The following is a 17045-nucleotide window of genomic DNA, read 5'->3' as shown; positions in this document are numbered from 1 at the left end:
AGTCTGGAGTGAGGCCGCCAGAACGCACCCCAGGTCCCCAGTCCCAGGGAGTCCTGCAGCCCTCTTGTTCCTCCCTTGCTTTTCCAAGTGGATGAGTTCACGAGAGTTCACGAGTTCATTGGGCAGCAGACTCCGATGTCTCATGGATTTCGTCTGAAACCACGGAGGCTTGTGTTCCTCCGTGGGGATCAGCCTGCCAACCCCTGGAGACCACTCAGGCCCCCAGGGTGGTAATCCCCCTTTCCTGGGCCTGTGGCAGATAAGCCCTTTTCCCCCTTCCTCTGTCCAGCAGGCCGGGGAAGTTTGTGTGACTGAGCGTCTTCAGCAGCTTAGCATACAAAACGAAGTCCCATGAATTCCCAGGTCCGAGGGCCTCAGGCAGAGTCCATCATGTGCTGGGCGCTCCCCGGAAGCCTCTCCCATGACAAGGTCAGGAACCCCAAAAGCTCAGTCAGCCTGAAGGGACCAGCCCTGGGTGCCTGGTAGAAGGGAAGATGGTGAGGCTGACAGGCCCTTGACTATTCTGTGCCCCATACCAAGAAGCTGAGGCCATAGCCCGAAGCAGCTTTCCCCAGGGAGAAGCTAGGCCCCAGGCCTTGCCATGCTTCCCTCTTCACTTTTTGGTGAGTTTTCCATTGGGGGCCTGCTGGGTCCTCTCTGCCAAAGGATCTCTGTTTTGGGGTGATTCCTGCTTCTGAGCCACGGTACTGACTCGGCACCTCAGAGGGAGAGTGTCTGGTTCTGTTCCCACCTTCCCAGAAGCCTCCATGGTCTCGGTGTAAAGCTGAGAAAGGTGTGCCCGGAGCAGGCACATTATCATCTCACCCACCTGCTCGACTAAGAGTGCAGGACAGCAGGTGGGTCCTTGGCCTTGTGTCTTCCTAACGAAAAGCTCTTCCCAGATGTAAAAACAAACACGCACACACACTGTGATTCCCTGTTAGAAACCTAAATACTTGTATTTCTCATGACTTTTTTTATTATGAAAAATGTTAAAACATACCCAGTATAATAAGCTCTTGTTTACCCGTCACCCAGCTTCACCCAGTTAGTGTATTTTCTCATCTTGTTGTGTCTATTCCCACATTTTTGTTTTTGTATTTGTTTTCCTGGGATTGTTTTAAGGAAATCCCATACTTCACTATGTATCTCTAACACATAAGGACTTCTGTTTTAACAGTACCACAATACTGTTATTACACCTAGGAAAATTAACAGTAATTCCTTAATATTTAATTTTGGTCCATATTCATATTTCCCTGACAGTCTCAACAATGTGTCTATACTATTGGGTCAGGATTCCAATGGCCCCACGCATTCCATTTGCCAGATGTGCCCCTTGCATCTCCTTTAATCTTTGACACAACCCCATCCCCCATCCCTCTGTGCTGCCATTTATTTGTTTAACATGCAGGGTCATTTGTCCTCTAGAAGGCCCCCCTTCTGGAGTTGGCTGGTTGCTTCCTCGTGGTGGTGTGAACGTGCCTCTCCTGGGATGTCCTGTGACCAGGAGGAGGCTTGATCGGATTCAGGTCGAAGAACTCTCCCTACAGCGGGGGCACACGGTGTCTGCTCTGTCCCCCTTGGTGAGGTTCAGACTGACCCAGGGAGCAGGTAGGGGGCTGGGGGAGTTGGGAGGGGCTGGTTCAGATGTTGTCAGCCTGATCCATTGGTCTTTTATCAAATGTTCACAGCCATTGATTGTTGATAGCTGCCTGGATCTAATATTTTCTTAGGGGTTGCAAAATGGTGATTTTTAGAATTCTATCATTCTTTCTGCATTTGTTAGCTGGAATTACATAAAGGGCTTTTCCTCTTCTATTTGAGTACTCAGAAATACCATTTGAAGAAGGGCAGGAAAATGCTTGGCTTTCCCCACTTTATCCATTTCCAGAATGAGGAATTGGTGCTGTAACAACTGCCAATGATGACCAGTGACGGCTTTTTTTGCTTTTTTTTCATTTTGAGCTTCCTTACCTTTAGGTTTTTACAGTAGACAAAGCTAGGAAGTGTGTGTGTGTATATATATATATATATTTTACCAATAAATAAGTTAAAAGTTGATACAGATATTTCCTGATTAAAATGTAAAATCACAGAGAGCTTTACTTCTCTGATTTTATGCTGGTTTCTTTTTCAACCCTATGATGAAAATCTTGATTCCTACTATTAGTATAATTATTCTCTTTGTCCTATAACATCCATATATTTTCAAAATATTAAATAATATGATTCATCATATAATAAATTATAAAGTATACCAGTTGAAATAATAACAAATAATAAATTATATAAACTAATACATGATAAAATAAGACTCCTGGATATCCTGCCATTTCTTTTTCCATAGGATAAATCCTGCTGTGGACACACAGTCATGCTCTCAGGTCACCTGCAACTGCTTTCTCTTTGTGTGTGGGCCATCAGCTTGATACACAATTCGGTTCCCTACAATTTTAAAATGGATGTTTCTCCAACCGAAAACAAATTTTAACTATTCCTTTTGGAGTCCTTAGTAATCAATAAGAATAAGAACTGTTGACCCTGAAATTTGCTGTGCCATGAACTTGTCATACATGGTCCTCCTGGTGAGGGCAGTGATCCTCTAACATCAATGTGGAAACTTGGGGTTCAGAGAGGTGAAGGTACCTGCCCAAGACCACACAGCTGGTGAGCAGCAGAGTCAGGGTTGGACCTGTGTCTGTCTAATCTGCAGTGTCTCCCTTTTAAGACAGTGCCACAGGTGTGTTTGCCCTTACAGGATATGCTCCAGCTGGGAAACAAATTTTTTAACTATTTGCTTAAATTCTGTGCTGTTTAATCAATTGGGCTGTTTTTCTACTTTGTCAAAAGTTTGGTCTGCCAGCCTAGACTTAGGAGCTCATAAAGTCTCCAAGCCGACAGTGGTAGCCTTGTAATCTTTCCACAGAAAAATATGCATCCCCACAAATATGTGTATCCCGTCTCAGGTTGAGTCACATGGCCTTGAGCTTCCTGCAGGTCCAGGGACCTAGATTCAGAGCTCCCGGTCCAGGATATGAATTTTCTCCACCGGAGTTACCATCAAGGAGCTGACGGGTAACCCCCCCGCAGTTCCTAGTTTTCTCTGCTTTCCCCTCCCAGCCTTTTGTGCTATCTAAGGAGCCAGAAAGTAGCTCAGAGAGGAAAAGCAGCAGCCAAGCTGGTGTGTCGCTGCCCCACACAATCCAGGCAGCGACGGGGACGGAAGCGGCAAGGGGCACGAGTCAGCCCCCGTGCAGGTTGGGGTCCCAGGGCTCTGTGGAGGTCAGAAAACCCCAGAAAGTGGCCGATTGTTTTTTTTTTTTTTTTTACTGCAGCTTCATTGAGACACACAACCACACAACACACTGCCCATTCTTTTTGATTGAAATAAATTCCCCTAAAAGTTCACTGAAGCAGAATCCACTTATGGTCCCATCTGACTGATGTATCCAGCTGACATTTTATTACTGACGGACAGTGAGAGTCTGTCTGGGCATTTCTGGGAACACTCACTGTGTTTCAGTTGATTGTGATGGGACTCCTGCACTGCACTTGGACAAGGCCAGGTGCTGGGGGCGCCATGTCTCCCTTAGCTGGCCCCTCCTGGTATCCTGGTGGCCTCCTTTTCCCTCTCCCTGGATCTGTCCTTCCCCTCCCTCCCCAGCCTCTCCTCCCTCCTCCTTCCCTTTCCTTCTGAGCAACTATAAATAACACTGCTTTGAATATCCTTGAGCACAGCGATTTTTTTCCCCTTGTATTCAGAATTACTTCCTTTAGAACAAGTTCTCAGAATGGGAATCGCTAGGACAAAAGTGTGAGTTGCCAAATGCCTTCTTCATCCAGGCAGCAGCGCCAAGTCCTATGGCCCCTTTCTTCCCTGTGTCTTCACCCCTGTCAGCCAGAGGCTGCTGTGCCCCTCCCCACCTGGCTCCAGCCCCTCCGTGCCCACTGTGCATCACAAAAGAGCTGAGACCTGCAAGCAGTAGACAGGCCATGGGACAGATGTTGAGCCCCCTCCGCTGTGTCCCCTACCCACTGCCATGGAGGTGGCACAGGGAGCTGCTGGAGCCCAGCCCATGGGGCCCTGAGTCAAGGGGGGGTCCTGGCTGCTCCTGGAGCTGGCACTGAAAACTGCTGCGCAGCCTGAGGAGCCGCCACCTGCATGTCCTCTGGTGAGAGATGACGCCCAGCAGCAGAAACCTGGGATGGGTCTGAAATCCTGAAAGGCAGGCAGGGCCTTAAGGCTTTGTTGATGGCAGGTTTTAATTTTTTAGTAACCTCCCTTTCTGGTTACCAAAGTCACAGAAAATATTAGTGGTGTCTTGCCCTTATACCTCTGGTCTCAATTCTCTCTTTCCTGAGTATTCCCCAGGGTCTTTGCTTGGGTCATTTCCTATGACCTGAAAGCCCTGCCCTTCTCCCCAGGGAAGCCCTCAAGTCTGGGCTGGATCCTGCCCCTGCATTGTGGTGTCCACCCAGGGCCTCTTGTCCTCCCCCATCCCAGAACTCTTTATGCTGAACAGTGATGACTCCCCACACCCCGCAAGCTCCTGGAGGGTGGGGTTGTCCCCGACACGCAGCACAGACTGCACTCAGTGGGCCTTCGGTGAAGCTCATTGAAATAACAAGGGTCAGCCACGCTGGCTGCCCAGTAGCATGTGGCCATCCTGTCCTGGGAGTCCCACACGGTTCCCACACTCAAGGAATTCCTAAAAACTCACGCTCGGCTGGGAGGCAGGCAGGGCATGGATACAAACCCTGCCCATTTCTCTGATGAAGAAACCAAGCCTTTGTGAACAAACCAGAACCCAGGGCACTGTGCACCTGCGAAACCCCAACTTTGCACCCCCTCCCACCCTTTACCACCTGCTTCTGCTCCCAGGTAGGCAGTATGGGCACCAGGGCACTGAGGTGCAGCTGGTCCTGGGGAAGTGCAAGCGTTGTTGCACCTGTGCACACATGCGTGCTTGTGTGTGTGTGTGTGTTGGCCCAGCCTGAGTCCCCTCTGAGAACAGCAGAGGTCTCCTCACCCCAAGGTCAAAGCCTAGACCTTGACCAGCCTGAAGAAAGGGGCACAGATGGAAAGAGGGGAAAGGGGCTCCTCCACAGATAGCTGCCAACTCGGGCTTCCGGCTGGCTTGGGCCCCATAAATACCTGCAGGTCCAGCGGGAGGGGCACCCAGAGGCAGGCACACATCATGGGGCACCTGGAGCTGGCAGTCTTGGGCTTCACCTGCTGTCTAGCAGTGGCGAGTGCGGCAAAGGTAGGCAAGAGGGAGCAGGAGACCAGGGTGGGGCCCCTTTCCTCCTGCTGAACCAGAGCTGCAAACTGTGGGGAGCAGGCATGGAGGAAGGTGAGACAGACAGACACACGCAGAGTCAGCCTGAGAAACACAACCCACCACCACGACCAATAGCTGCCAATATTTATGGGGCACTTGCCCTGTGCTGCTTTATAGGGATTATCTCATCCATAACAACTCAGGTTACCAGATAAAATATAGGATGCCCAATTGAATATGAATTACAGATAAACAACAAATAATTTTTAGTATAAGTATGTTCCACACAATATTTGCGACATACTAAAAAAAAAAAAAAAAACTAGTATTCATTGTTTATCTGAAATTCACATTCGACGGGGCATCCTGTTTTTTATTTGCTAACTCTGGAAACCTTATCTACACCACTTTACCCTCTGATGTGGATGTTATTCCCATTTTACCGAAGGGGAAACAGAGGCCCAAAGCAGATAAGCAATTTGCTCAACATCATACAGCAACCAAGTGGCTGAACGGGAATCTGAAATCCAGTCTTCTCCCACAGCAGAGTCTAGTTCCCACTGGAACCCTCAGCTTACTTGCTCCTGAAAGGGAGCTAAGAAGCACCGCGGCAGGCCAGCTCCCCTCCAAAGTGAGAGCACAGGGGCCTGGGGGTCAGGAAACTCGCCTGGGGCTTCTGTACCTTCAGCCGGTCCTAACTGCCCTTCCGGGCCTGTGTGGGGAACAAATCAGAGAAAGCGCCCTGAGGAGAGAAACCCCAACAGCCACAAGCAGAAGCTACAGGAACCAGGCCCCGTCTGGGTCCCCTGCAGAGTTTGGATCTGGGACTCTGGCCCCAGGAAAGGCCAGGATCCAGGAAGAGCCTCTTTGTTCCTGGAGGGGGCTGCTGTTCTCCGGCTTGCCAGCTCTCCACCCCTCATCCCTGCTCTCTCAGGCCTCGGGCTCCCTCCACGTAGTCCAACCCAGCTCCCAGCACCCTGCTGCCCCCGCACCTGCACCTTGGCTCTTCTTCAAACCCGGAGATGCAGGCACTGGCAAGGGTTGCTCTCTTTTCAGGAGACTATTTTTCAGAGGTGCTTCCTCCCCACTGGCCAGGGTCCCCACACCCTTGGACCCTCCTTGCTGGGGCACTCAGGCCAATGTTGAGCACAGGAGACATTTTTGGGTGATGACTTCCAGTTCATCTGCTCCCACCCTGCAGCCAGGAGGGCTAGATCAGGGAAAGGGCCTGGAGGCTGCAACAAGGATGTTCAGCAGGCCGGCCCATCCCACCCCGCCCTCCCCCTCAGGCCGCCTGGCAGGTGTTGCTTCTGGCTCCTCTCTCCAGTTCCAGCCCACTGCCACTCTCCCCAACCCGGAACGGCGGGGGCGCCACCAGCCTAGACTTTGGAAGGCAACTGGCACCTCAGCTGGGCCCGGGGGTGTGGGCAGACCTGCCCTTCCCCACTTGGAGCCTGGCACGGGTGAAAGCCAGGGAGCAGCCCGCCCACAGCCTCTCCTGCACCCAAAGTGGCAGCACCGGCGAGGGGTGAGAGTGTGGCTCTGGAGGCAAACAGCTGCTTCCCAGCAGTCCTTCAAGTAAGAAAGCCTCTCAGCACCCTCTGTGCAAAATGGGCAGAAGAGAGCCCCGACCTCCAGGACCCTCTGCAGGATGAGAAGCATTTCCCCGAGTGAAACCAGCTCAGAGCCAGGGCCGCACAAACAGCACCTGCTCTGAGAGCCCAAGGGTGGGGTGGGCGGGAGGGAAGCCCACCTGCTGGGTCTTTCCCGGGAGGGAGCACAGGGGCTGGAAGGACTTGGGCACCCAGCCACAGCACCCTGGGGGAAGACTAGAGAAGGAGAAAGAAGGATCCACTCCCCAGGACGCCCATGGTTGGGTGCTTCATTCAGCCAGTGTACGCTGAGCATCTCCTGGTGGGAACTTGACAAGCCTCCCATCTAATCCCAAATAGGCCCCCAAGGGAGACTCTGTTACGAGATGAGAAAACTGAGGCTCAGGGGTCACAGTTAGGCAGCCATGGCCAGGACCCCAACCTGAGCCCCGTCCCCTGGGCCTTCTCAGAGGCTTCCCCAGGTGAGCACGGCGGGTGGAACTGGCTTCCTGTCTGCTTCAGTGAGCAGGGCCCTGGGAACCAGGGCAGGGAGCTGGTTCCTCAGATGCAGGTGAGTGGCAGGGGTCCCACCTGGGTCTCGGGTGTGGATTGAGCCTGTCTCCACCTACGAGCTGTCTCTGGGGAGCCTCTGACGCCCCCAGGCCTGCTCAGGTTGGCCCCTCCCCATCCGAGGCTGAGCCGGGCCTGACGCCGCCGCATCCCCCTCGCAGCTGGGCGCAGTGTACACAGAGGGAGGCTTCGTGGAAGGCGTCAACAAGAAGCTCGGCTTCTTCGGTGACTATGTGGACATCTTCAAAGGCATCCCATTCGCTGCAACCCCCAAGGCCCTGGAGAACCCCCAGAAACACCCCGGCTGGCATGGTGCGAGGGGACAGGTGCCCTGGCAGGGCCCGCTGGCTGGGGTGGTGTGGCCCGACGGCCATTCTCATGCCAGCCCCTCCTGTCACCTGCAGGGACCCTGAAGGCCACAAGCTTCAAGAAGCGATGTCTGCAGGTCACCATCACCCAGGACCAGACCTACGGGGAGGAAGACTGCCTCTACCTCAACATCTGGGTGCCCCAGGGCAAGGAGGAAGGTCTGGCTCACTCTCCCGTTTCCCCTCCGGCTCCCTCCAGGAACCCCCCACCCCCACCCCACCCTCCAAGCAGCCGAAGTCCCAGGCCCTGTCCCCCAGTTGTGTCTGGGGATCCCAAAGCTGAACTTCCCTGAAACCAGCACAGAGGTGGGGAGGGGAGTCTCCCTGCAGTTCCCAAAGCCTGGAGCAGGGCATCTCCTTTCAGCTGCCTCCCTCAGGCTGTAGCCGTGGCCAGACTCTGCAAGAAAGAGGGGCTTGGCCAGGGACAGGGGTGGGGTGGGGGTATCTCACGGGCACCGGACCTTGACCCCTCCTGCCTGCCTCAGTGTCCCGGGACCTGCCCGTCATGATCTGGATCTACGGAGGCGCCTTCCTCATGGGGTCTAGTCAAGGAGCCAACGTGCTCAGCAACTACCTGTACGATGGGGAAGAGATCGCCACGCGGGGCAACGTCATAGTGGTCACCTTCAACTACCGCGTGGGTCCCCTCGGCTTCCTCAGCACTGGAGACCCCAACCTGCCAGGTTCGCCGACACCTTGGGGCAGTGGGGATGGGGAGGACCGAGTGAGCCCAATCCCACAAGCTCTAAATCCAGCAAGGTGATGCTCCCCGAAAATAACTCCTGACAGCTCTACAGAAATGCCCAGAAGCCTATGCACAGAACCGGGAAGCTGGACCAGAATTGTGAGACACAGGAGCCCCTCGGCAGCTGCCACAAAATAAAAGAAGCTGCCGGACAGACAGACAGACAGGCTGAGACCTAGAGAGACACCAAGGGAAGCAGAGACAGAAACAGAAAGAAAGTGACACAGTGAGGTGGAGGCACAGAAGTGGACAGGAGAGAAAGACAACAAGAGGGGCTGTGGCAGGGAGAGGAAGAGGAAGCTGGGGGCCTGGCTGTCCAGCCACCCTTCCCTGCCCCAATACCCTAAGCCTTCTCCAGCTCCCCATTCTGTCCTGGCATCCTTGGGACCCTCTATTAGCCATCAGGGGCTCTGCCAGGGTCTCAGGGAAGTTTAAGGCTTCTTAATCCAACTACATCAGTTGTGCACCTACTGTGTGCCGGGCTCTGGACACCCCCAGCCCCAAGTCCAGGGTCCCTGATGGACGTTCCTCCCCCACCCCGCTCCCAGGTAACTATGGCCTTCGGGATCAGCACATGGCCATTGCCTGGGTGAAGAGGAACATCGCAGTTTTTGGGGGGGACCCCAACAACATTACCATCTTTGGGGAATCAGCTGGAGGTGCCAGTGTCTCTTTGCAGGTCTGAGGATCCCTGGAGAGAAAGGCCTCCCCACTTCACACAAGGGTTTGAGAAGGAGCTGAGGAGGGCAGGGAGGAGGGCAAGGTTGGAGCTGATTTGCTGGGTGTCCCCTGCTAAGCCGGGGTGAGGGCCTTGGTGACATGATTTCTGTGTGCCGCAGACCCTCTCCCCCTACAACAAGGGCCTCTTCCAGCGAGCCATTAGCCAGAGTGGCGTGGCACTGAGTCCCTGGGCCATCCAGAAGAACCCACTCTTTTGGGCCAAACTGGTAAGCGGTGGCGCTTCGGTGGGCTGGGTGTAGGCAGGGGAGGGGGCTTGGTTTAGACACCGGGAGGGGCACTGTCCTCATTTCCATTCTTCATTTCCATTCCATCCTTGCCCCAAAATCTCTGTCCTGAGCACTGGCCTCACTTACCTGCCTTCTCCCCCATCCCCAGGTAGCCAAGAAGGTGGGCTGCCCCTTGAATGACACTGCCAGGATGGCCGGATGTCTGAAGGTGACCGATCCCCGGGCCCTGGCGCTGGCCTATAAGGTGCCCCTGGCTGGCCTGGAGTGTGAGTGGGCACTGCCGGGAGACAAGGGGATGGGCCCGAGGTGGGGGCAGAGCACCTGGAGAGGAGGGAAAGGCATCTTGTCTAATGCCTGGTGCTGTCACCAACTTGACGGTGCCCCTGGGCAGCTCGCTGCCACCACCTCCCTCTAGGTCTCAGTGATGCCAGCTATAAGGGGAGGAGGAGGCCATTCTTCCTGCTTGTCTTCTGTGGGTCATGGACTCATTTGAGAAGATCATGAATGTTTGGGCCCCTCCCCCCCAAAAAATACAAATACATTATTGTTCTACACATATAAAATTGTGTAGGGGAATTACATGGGCCCCTAAAGCCCACAGGGAATCCACAGACCCTAGACCAAAAACCTTTGTACTACTGAAAGTTCATTCATTCATTCAACAAACGTTTACTGATCACCTACTGTATTTGGTGTTTGACCCTCTGAGCTCTAATATTCTATACCTCTGTGAAGGCTTGGGGAACCCTATTAGTAAAAACTGATGAATGTCAGCATCATCAGCCCGGTAGGCTGGAATTCTCTCTTGCTCATTCTTCTAGCACAAGACACAATGGGGACCCATGATTTACACATTTAACTTGTTTGAATCAAACTATAAGTGCTTGGCCAAAACAAAACAGCAAATAGTTTTCAATCAATATGGCTCCAAATGCAATCCAATGATTTTGTTTGGTGTTCAAGCTGTCCCATAGCTGATGAAGGAAAACCAGCCGTGCACTGAGGAAGGTTGGTGTATCCAGCCAGCTCTAGGGGCCAGTGGAGGAGTTCTGGAGGGCAATGTCAGCTTCACACAAATTTTAGCTAACAGACTAAAACCCATTCTTGGGAGAGGGGCACCTCTTTTTCCTTTGGTCCCCTGCTTCTAGGTCTTCCTCCTTGATTTAGCCCCAGGAAGGAGAGAGGGAGAGGAAAGGGACTTACACTGCAGCAGGAGGACAGAACTGGCCTCTAGGCAGTGGTTCTCATCAGGAGGGTGATTTTGCATCCAGGGGATATTTTGCAACGTCTGGAGACATTCTTCATCCGCACAACTGGGTGGGGCTGCTATTGGCATTTAGTGGGTAGAACATCCCACGTGCACAGGACAGCTCCCCACAGCATAGAATTATCTGGTCCAAAATGTCAGGAGTGTTGAGGTTGAGAAACCCTGCCTTAGATCAGAGAAGGAAGGAGGTTTCTGCTGCATCCTCGTAGGGATGGGGTCAACTCCAGCCCCCAGAGGCCTACGGGAATTTCGGGTAGACGCTGGAAGGTATAGGAATCTGTCGGCCCTCCCACCCAGATGCCCTGGTGCAATATCTGGCCTTCATCCCTGTCATTGACGGAGACTTCATCCCCGAAGACCCCATCAACCTGTTTGCCAATGCTGCTGACATTGACTACATAGCTGGCACCAACAACATGGACGGTCATCTCTTTGCCACTGTCGACATGCCAGCCATTGACAAGGGCAATAAAAACATCACGGAGTAAGCATGGGTTGCAGGAGCCGGGGACAGTAGGCATTAGCATAGGGGTGGGAGTGAAGGAGTAAGCAATGTTTTGGGAGGACGTCCCGGCCCATCAGATACTCCCTTTTGGCACTGGGTGGAAGGGCTTGCGATTGACTCTCCAACCTTTGTGCCTGCTTGGTACCTGCAGGGAAGACTTCTACAAGCTAGTCAGAGCGCTCACCACCTCCAAGGGGCCCAAAGGTGCCAATGCAACCTTTGATGTTTACACGGAGCCCTGGGCCCAAGATTCATCCCAGGAGGCCAGGAAGAAGACTGTGGTGGAGTTTGAGACCGACATCCTCTTCCTGGTGTCCACGCAGATTGCCCTGGCCCAGCACAAAGCCAACGCCAAGTGAGGATCTGGTGAGGGGTGGAACCTTGGGGAGACCTGCCTGGGAGGCTGCTCCTTTCTGCAGTGGCCTTGCTTGTGGGCAGCTCAGAGGTGTCTGATATGCCTGGGAAAGACTTTACACTGATGCTCCCATGTTCCTGCCCCATCTGCCTTGCCAAGATCTGACAAATCTTGTGAGGGCCCCACTTACCTCCCAGCTTCAGAAGGTTTTACAAAATCCTTCCACGAGCCTCCGTCTGCCCAGCCAGCACCCTCTCCCACATCCAACAGTTCTCCCCATTGGAAAGTTCTTAAATCTCTCATCATCCATCCCTCATGCTGTGCAGACGGAGAGAACAATGGAAGACGATCTCTGCTCAATGATTCCTCTGAGCTTCAACTTTGCCAACTCTTAAAATAACTTAAGCCTGGGACCACATTAAAGGCCTCCATAAAATAAGGGCCAATTAAAATAGAATTAAAAATAGAAAAATTAGGAATGCTTAAAAGGTAGGAAAACATAATTATACCTAGAAATCTAGGATGAAAGCTTTGCAGTCACTAAGCAATAAATTTAGCTCCAAGCTTCCTGCCAGCCAAGGCAAGCAGGGAAACACATGACAGCATATACTTTGTCCCATCAAATGAAGAATACATATTTTCAACTGGAGAGAAAAAAGCTTTCTTGGTACTAAATTAGAGGAGAAACATGCCTCAAAATTTTATGAAGGTGAGGAATAAATACAATTAAAATTGTAGAATCCCTGAGTTTGACCACAGCTATGCCTTCCTCAGGCATAAGAATCCCAGTTTGTGAGTCTTGTGGAACATTCCCAGAGCCTCCCATGTTCCCTCCATGGCCTCTCCCCCAGGTCCCTCTCTGGGCTGGGTGGCCCAGGTGAGCACCCTGCCAACCCCCTCTCATCCTCCAGGAGTGCCAAGACCTACAGCTACCTGTTCTCCCACCCCTCCCGGATGCCCATCTACCCCAGCTGGATGGGAGCTGACCATGCCGACGACCTCCAGTATATCTTTGGGAAACCCTTCGCCACCCCCTTGGGCTACCGGTCTCAAGACAGGACTGTTTCCAAGGCCATGATCGCCTACTGGACCAACTTTGCCAGAAGTGGGTAAGGCGTGGGGTTGAGCCCAGAGCTGTGGGCAGCAGGTGCAAGGGCCATCTGCCACCTCGACTCTGCCATCCTGGGTTCCAGTCCCCGTTCCATTACTCACCAGCTGGGAGACTTGGGGCAAGTCCCTTCACCTCCCTGGGGCTCGGTGTCCCCATCCATCAAATTAGGGTGGTGGCTCCATAACTGAGCCCACTCTCTTTTGGGCCTGGGTGTCTGCCTGGAATACAAGAAGGGGGCATTTTTAAGATAACTCAGAGCAGGGAGGATGGCCCCAGGACCATGCTGGGGGCAGAGCGAGGCCAAGGGTGCAGAGCTCCAGCCTCCTATGTGCCCGCAGCCCCCACCCAACATCTCCTCACTCTGCAGGGACCCCAACACGGGCCACTCGGCCATTCCCACACACTGGGAACCCTACACCCTGGAGAATGGCACCTACCTGGAGATCACCAAGAAGATTGACAGCAGCTCCATGAAGCAGCACCTGAGGACCAACTACGTGCAGTACTGGAGCCTGAGCTACCAGGCACTGCCCACAGTGACCGATGGAGAGGATGCCCCAGTGCCCCCTGCAAATGACTCTGAGGCCAACCCTGTCCCCCCTGCGGATGACTCCAAGGCCAACCCTGTCCCCCCTGCAGATGACTCTGAGGAGCCTCAAATGCCCATAGTGATTGGCTTCTAATGTTCTGTGAGCCTTGTCCCCAAGAGGCCACAAGGGTGGGGACCCCAGGGGCCCCACCTCCCCTCCCGAGCTCTTTCTGAATAAAGCCTCATCCTTCTATTTGGCATCTTTCTTTGCTCCAAAGTCCTAGCTGAGGTAGGAAGGGCCGTCAGTGATGGAGCCCTCAGTGCCAGGCACTGGCCCGACACGTTACACAGTGATTTCAGGCAGTCCTCGTGCTCCTGGGAAGTCGATATTGCTATCCTCAGTTTGGGGAGGAGAAGACAGTGTGGAGAAGTTAAGTGGCAGACCCAGGATTGGGATTCAGGCCCTGGTTACCCCATAGCCTGACCTCTGCCCCAGCCCCAGCTGCCGGCCCCGAAGGGCTGGGCTCCAGCCCCACAGGGTGGGCAGGTTTGGTGGCGGCTGCAGCCACACAGGACAGCTGGGCTCTGGCAGGTGGTGGCTTCTGCTAGAGCCAGTGGGGCCCAGCCACCCCTAAAGCCCTCTGTGGGGCGGCTGGGGGTGACCTCAGTGTTCTGACAGTGGGGGACCAGCCAGGGAAGAGAAATGGATTCTGCTGGTCCCACTGAAACCAAGTCAAAGCAAGAGTAAGAAAACACAGGGAAGTTCAGAAGCAAAGGGTATCCACGGCAGGGTGTTGGTGCCAGGGCCCCCTGGCTGTGCACTGGGTGCCTGATGGCTCTGGTAGAGTCTGAGGGGCGGGTGGCAGGGGAACGAGTTGGGACCTGATCCCACCTCTGCGCCTTGCGGACTGGGGCACGGACTGAGCGCCTGACAAGCCTGACTGCACTGGGACTATGTGGGTGGGCACCAGAGTAGCCATTCTGGGTATTTATAGGTATTTAGAGGGAGACGAGGTCCTGAGAGGGGAGTCACGAGCCAAAGACACTCAGAGAAAGGATTCAAAACCAGCCCAGGACTCCAAGGCCAGGCCAGCAGTCCCCACTGTCGTTTCTGCTTCCCTACCTCTCACCCACCCTCTACACAGACGTGGGGCATGGGTGCGGAGTGGGGTGTGGGGTGCTGAGAGAGGCAGGGAAGATTCTAGAGTCCTGAGCCAGCTTGGTCTTGGGGGAGATATCAACACCCTGGGGACCAGCTGGGCCACTCTCCCAGCGGGATTTGCAGACACAAACAGGAAGCTTTGAGTGCCTGTATTTCATTTCCTAATCATCCCATTGTGCCCTTTCCTGTCCATATGGCGAGTTTGGGGGGCTCAGGACTCCTTCCCTGCCTAAGGGATTCCAGCACTTGGCCTTGTCGCTTTAAGAAATCTCAGCAAGATGAGAAAATATTCTGCCTTTTTCCCGCAACTGCAGGGAAGTAGGCTCCATTCTGCCTAATAAAACGTTCCTCATCAATGTCATTCCTGGCAGAGGGGTCCTGTGAGACACCAGGACTTCAAGGAGGGCTCACATCCCGGGAAGAAAACCTTCAGCCTCCCAACCCACCGTCATTCTGACTAGTCGTCTTAACTGCAAACTCGAAACTTGGGGGGTAATTTTTAAATTAGCATCCTGATTTCTGGAAAGATAAATATTTTTATGGTCTTTCACATGCACAGTAGTTGAAAAACGTTATGATTCTACAGTATTTTAAACATTTAATCAGTTTGAAGGTCCATGCCATTAAGTATATAAACAGCACTGTGACTTGCTGCATAGCAACAAAGATGTGTCCCCACCTTGCTCAGGTCACCCATGAAAAAGCACAAGTGAATCACGAGATGATTCTAGGATTCCCCAAGCATGATTCTTATGCTCCAGATCCTTTCTGGAGTTACTGAACAGCAAAGTGCTGAGAAGGGGCGCCCCTCCCCTGGGGATCGTCTCTCCCTCATATCCAGGTAGATTTGATGCAAGTGTGGATCACGAGGCTCTGCAGGAGGGTGGAGCGAGCCCAGGCCACAGGGTGACCCAGCGGACACTCGTCAGAGGCAGCCAAAGCAGAAAGGGCCTCCGATCCCAGCTCTGTTAACAGACTTCTGCTCAGGCCCTTCAGGAGCAGATGGGAGAGCAGAGAGCTGGCGAGGGGCTATCAGAATGGAATTCTAAACAAAGGGAAAATCAATCGCCAAAGTTTTTGCAGAAACTCGACAGATGTGTCCACACCTCTCACAGCTCAGGACCTGAGATCCACTGCAAATTGCACTGTCTGGGTGAGATGGAGCCTGGCTGCAGATGCGCCTCTTCTGGGAACTGTCACTGCACTTTTGGCTCATGGAAGCCCAAGGGGTGACACGAGCCCTCCTCTACCGCTCATACTGGTGTGCACAAGACTTACTAAATGTGTCTACAGGCTGGATCTGCTCTCAGGAGCCTCCCAGGCCTGTAGGAGCAGACCCTCAGGCACCCATGCCTTCCTCCCAGCCTGAGACTAGCCCTGGGCCCTGACCCTTCTATTTCTCTTGGGTGGGTGGGTCATGGGGCAGCGGGAAGATTTCATTTAGCAAAAGTCTTTCATTTTGTGAATCTTGCCCTGGGCAACTGTGTCATGTTGGCCAAGACCTGGGCTGCTGGGAACCAGGGTGTGTGCTCAGCTGAGGCTGCAGTGGAAAGGCCTCCCTGGCCGAGGAGGGCAGCTTTGTGTCTGGGAGACACCTGGGGCTGTCATGAAAGAGGGGAGATAACCCTCAAATGACCTGGCTCTTGACTTTGCAGGGGGTTATCTGGGGATGATGTTGGCAATATGGGACAGGTGCAGGCAGGAGGCTGCTGCAGGGTCCCTGGGCTCAGTGCTGTGCATGGGGTTAACCCTTTAGCTCCTGATCATGGGGAAGCCTGGGGAGGGCGCTCAGGGAGCTCAGGACAGGCCTGTTCACCTTCAGGATAGGAAGCCCTTCAGGAATTTAATTTGCAGTGTGGTGTGTCCGTGCAAGCCCATGGGCCATCAGTCCTGGTGGCACTTCCTGTCCCCACCCCCATCATGCCCTATTGTTCACCCCTCCCCACAGGAACGGTTCACACCCCCACGACATAACCAAAGCACAGGTTCTGGGCCATGGACACAGCCATCCCAGGGAGCTGCAAGCTCTAAGAGCTCAGGGCCCAACCTCCCTTGAGGAGAAGATGGTAATAACCTGCCTGAGACTGTGACTCGTGATCCCCGCGAGGGTGGACCTCCAACCACACGGCCCCAGACTTCTCCATGGCCCACAGGAAAGAGCATGTGGAGTTGCTCACTGGCTGAGAATAAGTATCTTCCCCTGGCACCCACAGCTCACCTGTGATGCCTCAGGCCCCAGCCAGGAAGAAGTGGCCACCAGGTACCCGACAGAGGCTGGGGGCCTGCCAGGGGGTTTCTGGGTTATGAAATTGGACAAGGAATGGCAGGGGTGTGGGAAGCCTTAAAACCTGCCTCAGAAATCTTTCTCCTCAGACACAAACAAATAGGAAGAGGAATTCGGGTGTCAGGGATAAGGATCCCGAAGGATCAAATCTAGGGTAAAGGGTGGACCATGGGGCCCCCTGGGGGGGACTGAGATGCAAAGTCCTGCCTGCCCTTGGTCCCTTTGCTAATAATCTTCCTCCATCCTTTTCCCTTCCACACTGTAAGTTTTGATCTATGATTTTTTCCATTTCGTGCTATAATTC

At 53.6% G+C, this 17045-nt stretch overlaps 1 protein-coding gene and 1 long non-coding RNA gene across 2 annotated transcripts; one reads left to right on the top strand and one right to left on the bottom strand.

Moving 5' to 3' along the window:
- Nucleotides 1–5167: 5167 nt before the first annotated feature.
- Nucleotides 5168–10768, bottom strand: LOC119504884. Its single transcript, XR_005210645.1, has 3 exons — nt 10732–10768; nt 9197–9297; nt 5168–5332 (listed from the first exon to the last, which is right to left on the bottom strand). It is a non-coding gene; the product is annotated as an uncharacterized LOC119504884 (long non-coding RNA).
- Nucleotides 5197–13548, top strand: CEL (carboxyl ester lipase). The gene is made up of 11 exons (XM_037797484.1): nt 5197–5267; nt 7609–7759; nt 7852–7974; nt 8301–8498; nt 9109–9239; nt 9400–9507; nt 9677–9794; nt 11093–11279; nt 11452–11655; nt 12567–12764; nt 13134–13548. The coding sequence occupies exons 1-11, from the start codon at nt 5202–5204 to the stop codon at nt 13447–13449; spliced, it is 1800 nt and encodes a 599-aa protein (XP_037653412.1). The 5' UTR covers nt 5197–5201; the 3' UTR covers nt 13450–13548.
- Nucleotides 13549–17045: the final 3497 nt, after the last annotated feature.

The sequence above is a fragment of the Choloepus didactylus genome, chromosome 10, assembly GCF_015220235.1.
Source record: "Choloepus didactylus isolate mChoDid1 chromosome 10, mChoDid1.pri, whole genome shotgun sequence".
NCBI lineage: Eukaryota > Metazoa > Chordata > Mammalia > Pilosa > Megalonychidae > Choloepus > Choloepus didactylus.
Note: the sequence above shows the minus strand (reverse complement) of the source record. Positions and strands in the feature narration are given on the sequence as shown.

What these genes read in the sequence shown, in the direction of transcription:
- CEL (XM_037797484.1), top strand. Translation starts at nt 5,202, where the DNA reads ATGGGGCACCTGGAGCTGGCAGTCTTGGGCTTCACCTGCTGTCTAGCA. An exon ending in CAGCACAAAGCCAACGCCAA is followed by an intron (nt 11,656 to 12,566) that starts GTGAGGATCTGG and finishes CTCATCCTCCAG; the next exon opens with GAGTGCCAAGACCTACAGCT. An exon ending in ACCAACTTTGCCAGAAGTGG is followed by an intron (nt 12,765 to 13,133) that starts GTAAGGCGTGGG and finishes CTCACTCTGCAG; the next exon opens with GGACCCCAACACGGGCCACT.